The 10728-nt window shown below is 45.1% G+C and overlaps 2 protein-coding genes and 1 long non-coding RNA gene across 4 annotated transcripts in view; 1 reads left to right on the top strand and 2 right to left on the bottom strand.

Annotated features, from left to right (window-relative positions):
• The window catches only part of LOC106807753 (fatty acid hydroxylase domain-containing protein 2-like), a 22305-nt gene extending 18953 nt beyond the window's left edge, over positions 1-3352 (top strand). For both annotated transcript variants that reach the window (XM_014810204.1, XM_014810205.1), the window contains 2 exons: positions 134-407; positions 1769-3352. In XM_014810204.1, coding sequence (XP_014665690.1) covers positions 134-407; positions 1769-1939 — 445 coding nt within the window. In that variant the 3' untranslated portion in view covers positions 1940-3352. The remainder of the gene's footprint in view (positions 1-133; positions 408-1768) is intronic.
• LOC106807754 overlaps positions 1-4066 on the bottom strand; it is a 4826-nt gene extending 760 nt beyond the window's left edge. Inside the window, exon 1 of the long non-coding RNA XR_001393702.1 lies at positions 4024-4066. This is a non-coding gene — a long non-coding RNA (uncharacterized LOC106807754). The remainder of the gene's footprint in view (positions 1-4023) is intronic.
• A 6566-nt stretch (positions 4067-10632) lies between these two features.
• Positions 10633-10728, bottom strand: part of LOC106807745 (nucleoside diphosphate-linked moiety X motif 6-like) — a 3952-nt gene continuing 3856 nt past the window's right edge. The window contains exon 4 of the mRNA XM_014810196.1: positions 10633-10666. Within this exon, the coding sequence (XP_014665682.1) occupies positions 10633-10666 (34 nt within the window). The remainder of the gene's footprint in view (positions 10667-10728) is intronic.

Below are 10728 nucleotides of genomic sequence, written 5' to 3'. Positions count from 1 at the left end.
TCTCTCTCTCTCTCAGTCTCTCTCTCTCTCTCTCTCTCTCTCGCTCAGTCTCTCTCTCTCTCTCTCTCTCTCGCTCAGTCTCTCTCTCTCTCTCTCGCTCTCGCTCAGTCTCTCTCTCTCTCGCTGCTTGCAGGACCGTTCACCACCCGCTGCTCTACAAGCGCATCCACAAGCTCCACCACGAGTGGACGGCCCCTATCGGCATCATCGGGCTGTACGCTCACCCCCTCGAGCACGTCATGTCCAACATGATGCCGCCCATGCTCGGCCCGCTCATCATGGGCTCGCACCTCTCCACGATGTGGCTCTGGTTCGGCATCGCTCTGCTGTCGACGACGAACGCGCACAGCGGCTACCACTTCCCCTACTTCCCGTCGCCGGAGGCGCACGACTTCCACCATCTGAAGTAGGTTGGCGCGAGGAGTGGGGCCGGGAGAGGAGCCGGGGATGAGTGGCGGGAGGAGCGGGAGAGAGGAGCCAGGGAGGAGTGTGGGAGGGAGGATGAGGAGGCGGGGAGGGGGGCAGGGAGAGGAGCCGGTGAGGTGCAGGGAGAGCAGGAGGGGCGGGGGGGGCAGGGAGAGGACGCAGTGAGTGAGGGGCGGGGCAGAAGTGGGGGAGGAGACAGGGAGAGGAGCTGGAGAGGGGGCAGGGAGAGGAGCCGGGGAGGAACAGGGAGAGGAGCCGGAGAGGAGACAGGGAGAGGAGAGGGAGAGGAGCCAGGAAGAGTGGGGGAGGATGCAGGGAGGGGCGGGGAGGGACAGAGAGGAGCCAGGAAGGAGTGGGGGAGACCGACGGGAGAGGAGGCAGGAAGGGGGCCAGGGAGAGAGCCAGGAAGGAGTGGGGGATGGGGGCGGGGAATGGGGGAGGTGGGCGCAGGGAGGAGTGGGGAGGAGACCGGGAGAGGAGCCGGGGAGAGGAAAACATGGGGGAGGGGGGCAGGGAGCGAGTTGGGGCAGAGCTGGGTGAGGGCAGGTAGGAGTGGGGTGCGTTCCTCGTTTCCCTCTGAGGGGCCATATTCAGTGGCCGGGCAGGTGTAGATCAATGTAGGTGGTTATATTTCATCTATGGACCACGTGCGACACCATCCATGATCATAAATTAGGAGCATTAGAGATGGGAGAAGGAGAGCGAAGGAGGGAGAGGGAGATAGAGAGAGATGCGAGAGAGAGAGGAGAGAGAGAGAGAGACGCGCCCGAGAGAGAGAGAGAGAGAGAGAGAGAGAGAGAACTAAGCCAACTCGACGAGAGACTGTGTCGAGAGAGAGAGAAAGGAGAGAGACGAGAGCGAGAGAGAGAGAGCTGAGAGAGACATGGAGAAAGAGAGAGAGAGATGCCGCCGAGAGAGAGGACAGCAGAAAGAGAGAGAGAGGACGCGAGATGAGAGAGAGAAAGAAGAGAAGATAAAGGATACTGCGAAACACAGATAGTATGTTTGTTCAAGTAGACTCTTGGCTCAAGAGTTTGGCCCCATCACCGATCGGCTCCCGCTCGCAGGGTTTCTTCTGAGGGAAAAGAAAACTAGACAAAGGTAAAATGGCCAGTTTGCGGAAAATTGCGGCCCACCATGTGGAATTCAAAATACAGATGTATTATATACTTATAGGTATATAGATACCAAGGATAATACTCATCAAGTAAATTACAGGAACATTTTCACAACGGCCATGTTAAATTTGACAACGAATTATTAGCTTTGTCTTAATCATCTAATTGTCCATTAATTAAGTCCTGCTCTTATGTATACGGATAAACCTTCGCTGCTCTAGCGTTTCAACCAGAACTACGGTGGGGTGCTTGGAATCCTCGATCGCCTGCATGGTACCGACAGCCTGTTCCGTGTCACCAAGCAGTACGAGCGTCACATCATGTGCCTTACCTTCAACCCGCCGCGGCAGGAGATCCCCGACATTGTCAAGAACGCCAAGGCTAAGCCAGAGTGAAGCTGCTAGTGCCAAGGGCTCGGATTTACGTGTTGCCCCCAAGCCATAGTGTTGCAGTCGGTTCTGTTGGTGTCTCATTGTTACTCTTTACGTAGATGGTGGCGGTAGTGTGTGCGCTTAGCTTTTAGCTTTGCCTGTGCTAGCGTACTGCAGCGACGATTGCTATTTTTGTATGTTTGCGATATTTATGAAGTAACCCAGTGTATCCTGCCAGTGGTTCCTGATATCTGAAGATGCTAGCATGGGCTGCGCCTGTGAGGGCAAATTTGGGTTATCACTAATGCTTGACGGTGGCACGTAGCAGTGTTGAATGTACTCACTGGTGGTGGCATATCACATTTCAGAGATATTCACAGATCAGTTTCTTCTACGCAGAATTGTGTCTGGTATAGAGGTCATCCATTTTGTAGTTGATCATCTGGTTGTATTGGAGGTAGAGGTTCATGTGTGCAACTAGCCGATGAGACTGATAAATGAAGTCGGTTGATGGGAATGTTTAAATAATTGTTAAAGAAAGCTGCCTATAAGCTCGATGTGTTTACAAGCCATGTGCCTGCTATATTTTTGGTGGTGTCTTGATGAAATCCAGATTAGGTAGATTTTGGTGTCTATTGTATTTTACATAGAGGAATGTTAGTGTATACACATTTACTGTTATCGGCTGGCTTTTGCTTTCAATGTTTAAATGTAGTCTTTTCTTGACAGTAGGTTTTCATGTCTATTAACAGGGTGAGAGGTTATTAATTTCATTGGACAATTGCAACGTGATTCATCCTTAACAATTAGTTATTGGTTTCCCATTCCTGTAATGTGTTAAGGCACAGATGGCCAATTTTATTTTTAATTCTATTAATACGTTTATTTCATTATTAATGGTTATTTTTTATCACTTTCTAGTTATATTATTATATACTCATCACCATTATCATTATCCTCACCATACCCTATGTGTGGTTGCCTCGGCTAGTCATCATCAAGAGAAAAAAAAGATCTTTCTGACCACCACTTGGTTGTTCATTTTCCCGATGAGGTTTCCTTTGATTTCTGCAGTATTACATAGTATACAGAGCGAAAATATCTGGTCCTGGTATACATATTACAGGACTCGGTTTTGCGTTTTCCCGTTTTTCTAGGTGTCCTTTTATCACAAGCACGCCTCGGTTTTACGACGTAAGCGAATAGCGCACTTAGCGAACGGGTTTCGGTGTTGTGCAGCCGATTGATTTGATTTTTTGCCAAATCGTGAGGTGATGAGAAGCGCAAATACTCACAACCCACTAGTTTTCGTAGTTGCTACGCTATAGATTATGTTATCCGATGTTGCAAATGTGCTTCAGAGAAATTTAAGCCAAAGCCTGTGTGTGCATCATGGCCACGAGTCTTGTGGCTCGAATACACTTATACTCTAGTGTATTCATTTTCGTATATTCGAATACACTATTACTATTAGTGAATAGCGCCCATCTGGTGTGACATAGCAATATTGATCGGAGCCTCCGGTCAGTAGTAGTTAGTGAGTCCAATCAAAGTTTGCCCTGTAAGATATTATATATCTGTTCATCCTCTTTGTTTAGCCATGTTCATATTCGGTTATTTATGTTGTGTGAACTTTAGTCACGTTATTTATTCTACACGTTAGCTATGGGGGGTTTATAGTCCACGCGCTGTTTTTCAATGCAAGCAGCTTTGTTTCAAGTTATTTATGACAATTTCCTGTATTCTGTTATGTTCCTATTATCGTGGTCCACGGGATGACATAATATTTACTTCTTCAAACTTCGGACATTTTGGTTCCTGCTGGTATATTGGTCTCAGAATCCGGTGTGACTAGGCAAGATGACGGTCAACCACGTTCAGACCACTAGTTTTTCTATATATACAGGTATATATACATATAAATATATAATACTATATATAATATAATATTTTCATATTTTAGCATAGCAAGTTATCTGCTCTTTAAAACCAAGTGCTTTCGAGTGACGTTCATTGTTCATCAGTGTATACAAAAACGCTCTCGTTGTCGCATACTCTGATGACCGCCAATTGGCAAATGTACGTACAAGCAGTCGAACATCGTTTACCACTTCACGGAGCCAATGTAATCGAAAAAACGTGTAGGCAGCAGTGAGTACCTGGCCTACAAGGTGGATGATTTACTTCGCTTCATACGCACTGATTGGTGTTGTAGTCATTTAGTCCTGTGTTGTCATAAAAACGTCGAACGAAACACAATAAAAGTTGACAATGTATAAAGCACGATACAGCAGTTGTGTGTGTTTCTCTATGATAGTTGCGCGGTAGCTTTAGATCTGGTTTCCGCAGTTACTAAGTGTCCCCCGACCAGAATGTAGAAAGGGGAAGGCAATGTTGGTCCAGATTGTCATGTGCTTCACACATAGGTTACTTGTTCAAATATCAGCACAGGCCACTGGCGTAGCTAAGGGGGGGGGGCACAAGGGGCCATGGCCCTGTTGATTGGCAAACAAAACAAAAACAAAAGATTTTCCTTGCCTCTCAGCGCTCTTCACAGACTGGCCACAATTCCTTTACTTCTGCATCTGCTATGAAGGAACATTCTCTAAAATGCAGCATTGTCAAGTCTAAACTTCGTTCTAAGCAATGACCCAGCCAGATTCTCTGCTCACGATTCTCCTCTTTCGATTGAACAGCGAGTTAGTGAAAAATGAACATTAATGTCAACGAAATCCTCACAAATCATTCTGTGCAAAAATCGACGAGAAGACTTGACTTTGGATTTTGAGATTTCTGGCACGCAGACAAAAACATGACTAAAAGAAAGGAGATAATTCTCTTTGCTCAGATTTGTGTTGTTGCAAGTGGCTTTGATTGAATTTTATGGGCTTCTGAACTCTTATTGACAGAAGAAAAGAAATGGAAATGCTTTCGTGAATAACTTTGATATATTCCGAACTTATAGGACGGCCATTTGCATCCACTCCGGTTTTATTTCAAATCCGGATTCAACACTATTTTAAGTAAACTGTTCTCTATCAGGAGGCAAGAAAACAATTCTTTTCATGGTAAATTTCCTTTTTAATTTTAATAGAGCGGCGCTATTTTGGCAGCTACTTTTTTTTATTTGAAATCAAATTTCAATATGGTTTTTTAGTTCTTCATCAGAGGAAAGCAAAAACATTTTTTATAACGAACAAAATGTTAAATGTGATCTTTAACGCTATTGTATTCTAAACGATGTAAATCTTTTGTAATTTAAATAAATTGCATGTTTATTCAGTGCAGTTCCAACACATCTACCTGTTTTTCCCGTAGATCTTATTTCGATTTCATTCAATATGCCTCTACTTTTTCAAAAATAATTTTACTTTTAACTTTTATATGAGGAACTTGAACAGTTTATGACGATAAATGCAACATTGCATGGTACTGCTAACAACACAAATCAAAACTAATTCCAATATTCCGTCAGTGCTTGAATGAGGCACATAGGGTAGTGCTAGGAGGGGGAGGGCCGCTGGCACAAGGAGCCATGACCCTCTTATCGGAGAGTTACAAAAATTAAGAGAGAAGGCCCTGAATGGATTGGTCTATACCACTATTACCTACACCTAATAATGAAAATGAAAATGCGCAAAAATGCCATTTTTGATCGCACATATTTTCAAAAATTACCCTACTGTGGGAGGGAAACACCCTCCCCGTTGAGAAATTGCTTCATCGCCTGTCTTGGTCGCTTAACTCTTTTCTTCCCTCCCTGAAAAACACTGGCTCGTCTACACCATTTTCACTGGTCTAGCTAAGTCGTCACCAACTGGTCGTGTGTAACCTCAGAGCCTTCCGGCGCCACAGCCAGGGCCATCGTCGCCACGTTGATCGGATCGGAGTGGAAAAAATAAAAAGCGAGGGAGTGGGGTTATAAGGGATTAGCATATGCCACTTCTCATATTAAGTTTACCCCTAATACTGAATTTTAGTGTGCAGAAAATGCCATTTTCATGCACGAATTTTCAAAAATCTCCCTACCGTGGGAGGGGGGATACCCCCCCCCCCCCACACCCTACCCCTCGCGTCGCCTTCGCTCCCTCGCCTTGGCCCCCCCTGTTTCAATTGCTGGCTACGCCACTGCACCTCACCGAGAAGGCATGCGGCATGCGTTGAATTAACTAAGAAAGCTAGCGTAGACTTTTTCATGCAACACGCGCATCTGCCTCGAAATTGCTGTGAAATCGCCTATGTCTGCGGGAACGTGCCAACTGCAACTCGTAGCGATTCTGGCCGCCTGCAACGATGCAAGAAATCAAACCTATTTGATTATCAGCAACGCGTCGCTCCCAATGCGCTCCGAAATCGCTTCGAAATCGCTTGCATGCGCACACACGTGAAGCGTGCGACCGATCGCATGCGGTTGCAGGTTGCAGCGACGAGGCAAACAAAAGTCGCAACGTCTGCGCTAACGTGCTGATATCCGTATTCTGATTCTGCGCTACGTACGAGTCCGGCGTCATGGCTCGTAGCATAACATCAGGAGTAAATAATAATAATAATAATAATAATAATAATATATATAACAATAATAACTAGATTACTCGCGAGAGCACAGACCTCACCAAGGCAGCTCCAATTCTCTCACGGTGAAAATTTTTATTAATGAATTAATGAATTAATTAAATGAATTGATCCGATCACCACCAATATCTCAATCAATTCTAGGTTAGGCGATTTCTGACCTATCCTAAAAAATTTTATGACAATCCGTCCATAACTTTTTCAGTTAGGCTGTACACGCACAAGCCAACAAAATACACGCCGGTGAAAACATAACCTCCTGCCAACCCCTTCGCGGAAGTAATAATAATAATAATAATAATAATAATAATAATAATAATAATAATGAATATGCATTCATCCTGATAACATCTTACGTGAGTCCTAGTGAGGTTGCGAGAGCCGATTGAAGCACCGTATACACGCACTTATAAGGTTTTTGCACGCCGACAATGCGCGAACATTCGCGAGTTCTCGGGTTTTTTTCTGTAGGGAGGAGGGGGGGGGGTTGACAGGCAATGATGGCCAACGACTTTGTGTATGATGTAGATGAGTTTATTCTACATAATATAAGTTACACATTTATACATACATACATACATACATATATGCACACACACGCGCGCGCACACACGTACATACGTGCATACGTACACACACACACACACACACAACACACACACACACACACACACACAGCACACACACACACACACACACACACACAGCACCACACACACACACCACACACACACACACACCACACACACACACACACACACACAGACACACACACACACACAGCACACAGCACACACACACACACACGTACAAACGTAGGCCTACAGATGTACATAAGTACATACATACATTCCCTCCCCTTTCTTCTCTTCTCTCCTCTTCACTTCTCTCCTCTCCTCTCCTTTTATCTTCACGGATGGTGTTGAAATCTGTCCAGAGGTAGATGTCATAGCAAGAAGGCTACGCAAAGCAGGTGACAAACTTCTCTGGGGGCAGATTAGGCACTGAAGCATGCCCTGAGGCAGCGAGGGCGTGGCAGTAAAGGTAGACAACTTTGCCACGAAACTCGTGACTGAGATTCATCGAACTACGGAAGCAATATGCGACAACAACTATTACCATTCTATATTTTCTCATTTTCTCGATCTTTGGCTATCGTATCTTCCTTAATTGGATCCCGATCAGGGACATCAATTACTAATCAATCGTTTTTTCAAGTTTAGTCGAGTTTATGAAGTTTTGAAATCAAGTACATTGAGGTTATAATCAGGTTTTAAATTTTGATGTAAGATGTGAACGACTTTCTGTTCTTTCCCGACAGGATGTTCCTCTGGTAGTTCTTCCAGATTCGGCTGAACACTTGCTTGCCGATTCCAGGAACTCCCGCCACCCCAAGGCTCACTCTAAATTATCAAACTGTCAACTACTGTCAACCACCGTCACAACTCTAGTGGGGGGGGGGACAGTGTCAGAAACATAAATACTTATCACGACACAATCTTCGATGAAATGTCATCTTCATGGACGATGTATCGATTTCGATGAAATTTTGGAATGAATTGTAAAGCAAAACTCTCGATTCGCGAGAGTCGTGACTGTTTGTGTATCTGACATCGTGGCCTCAAGGCTTTCCGAATTAGTTTCTTGCTGTTGAATGGTACCACCCGCACTGCTCGAGACAGAAATCGTTTAAACATCGCATTTTCGGGGCCATCTAGTTTCGCAGCTCGCCATGGCATACGCTACAAAGATTAAGGGGCTTTGCATCGGCACGTTTTCTATAACTTCTCTCAAATAACAATTCCCGCTCACCTTGAACGCGTCAATTTTTCGCCAGCTTTTCTCGAAGCTGTTTCTTATCTCTGTATACCTCGCGCTCGGTGGTTTTACCAAGGCTCGTCTGGCCACCCGGGCATTTAGACGCAGCGTGTTGCAAGGCTATAATAACACGACCGGTCACCGTCGCTTCGTGCGCTAAAGATATCCGCGTTGGAGCTTAAACCTCGATCCTTCTCGTGAACGCCTACGCTTAATCAACCCAGCCCCCGTCGGCCTTACAATCAATCCCCCTCCTTCTCTTCCTCATCATTATGATCATCATCATCATCCTCCTCTTCCTCATCATCATTATTATCATTATCATCATCCTCCTCATCATCATCATCATCATCATCATCCTCCTCCTCCTCCTCCTCATCATCATCGTTATCATCATCCTCCTGCTCCTCATCATCATCATCGTTATCGTCATCATCCTCCTCCTCCTCCTCATCATCATCATCGTCATCCTCCTCATCCTCCTCCTCATCATCATCATCATCGTCATCCTCCTCCTCCTCCTCATCATCATCATCACCATGCCACCCATCGCCATCATGCTCCCGACACACCACCAGCAGCATCATCACCACATAGATTTGCAAGCATCAGAGTGGCTTCACACTGCGACGAACGTGTTTACTTGCCCACGGTTATTAAGCAGAACACCTTCAAGGTACTGGTCTCGCCTTGCAGCCATCGAGTAGCAAACTCCACGGGTGACATAGTACGCCTGGATCTTCACGTACACACACACACACACACACACACGCACACGCACACGCACAATTACAATTCAAATATTGCTACACTTTTTTCGTATATAAGGACGCCGGCGCAATTCATTCATTATAAAACACGATACACCGGACAATTTTTCTACTATGTGCTCATCATTTTATGCCGTGCATAAGTAGAGCCATTGTTGTTAGATAATATATAATTATTAATATATAAAATCGTTAAAAACACATTTTATCCATGGTTACCGTTTAAATAAGCTGCTAAGCACTGGGTAACAACTCGACGTTATTTTATTAATTCACATAGGAAAAGTCACTTAGTACGCTAACTAACAGTTTGTGCGTGTATTGTTTTCACAATTATTTTCCACTCACACTGCAGTACACGGGATGTAAAAATTGTTTGTATTAAATGACTGTCGCCAGACGATTTTTGCCGAGCTTATAACGCGGCAACTTGAGCAATATGGTTGGTGGCCCACAAACAGTCACATCTCCTGGCTGTCCCAATGGTAACCACATCCATGTAAAACCTCTATAGAAGGAACACCTGTCTATAAAGAACAACCTCTATAGAACGAGACACCCTGGTCTATGAAGGACAAACCTCATATAGGATCAGGAACACCTGTCATATAACGGCACACCCTGTATACGGACAACCTCTTAAACGACACCTGTCTATAACGGACACCCTGTCTATAACGGACAACCTCTATAGAACCGGACACCTGTCTATAAAGGACAACCTCTATAGAACGGACACCTGTCTATAACGGACACCTGTCTATTAACGGGACAACCTCTATAGAACGGACACCTGTCTATAACGAGACAACCTCTATAGAACGGACACCTGTCTATAACGGACACCTGTCTATAACGGACAACCTCTATAGAACGCGACACCTGTCTATAACGGACAACCCTTATAGAAACGGACACCTGTCTATAACGGACACCTGTCTATAACGGACTACACCTCTATAGAACGGACACCTGTCTATGAAGGACACCTGTCTATAACGGACAACCTCTTATAGAACGGACACCTGTCTATGAAGGACACCTGCATGTTGACGGTTCTCTCAACTGATCAGCCCTTAAAACAAGTTTGACTACACTACGTACCCCTCCATCATCAGGAACCGACACCGGTGACTGCAGGCGCTGAAATTAGCACCGGCCGGCCCACCAGCTTTATTATTGAGGGCATGTAACACTGGCAAAACACCGCGCTACGGTGGATTCAGCCGTGTATAGCGGTACCTACATTTTTATGTATAAAGCCATTAATGAGCAAATTGCCTATTATTACTGTTGTTTTAACTGACCGAATAGATGCCATTAATTTATCAAACAATTTTACAAATCTTGAAATCAGCATAATGCAGCGCTGAAATCATTACATTGATTTTTTCAAAACAAAAATTGTAGAGAGGCTTGGAAATGATATGCGTAGGACTGGTAAACAAATTGCTGTTATCAGGCCCTCTGGGCCGTGTGGCAATAAACAATGCTGAATTTTGTTGCTCTGACTGACCGAAAGACGGAGTGCCAACAACGATAAAAACACCGAGCAGCTCACCTCGCGATGCGACTACTGATAAGCCCCTGCCTGCCACCGCATTCGCCCTGCCGTGTCACGGCGATCTCGCCACAGGCAGCGGCCGGTGGAAC

The sequence above is a fragment of the Priapulus caudatus genome, unplaced genomic scaffold, assembly GCF_000485595.1.
Source record: "Priapulus caudatus unplaced genomic scaffold, Priapulus_caudatus-5.0.1 Scaffold232, whole genome shotgun sequence".
Taxonomy (NCBI): Eukaryota; Metazoa; Priapulida; class Priapulimorpha; order Priapulimorphida; family Priapulidae; genus Priapulus; species Priapulus caudatus.
Note: the sequence above shows the minus strand (reverse complement) of the source record. Positions and strands in the feature narration are given on the sequence as shown.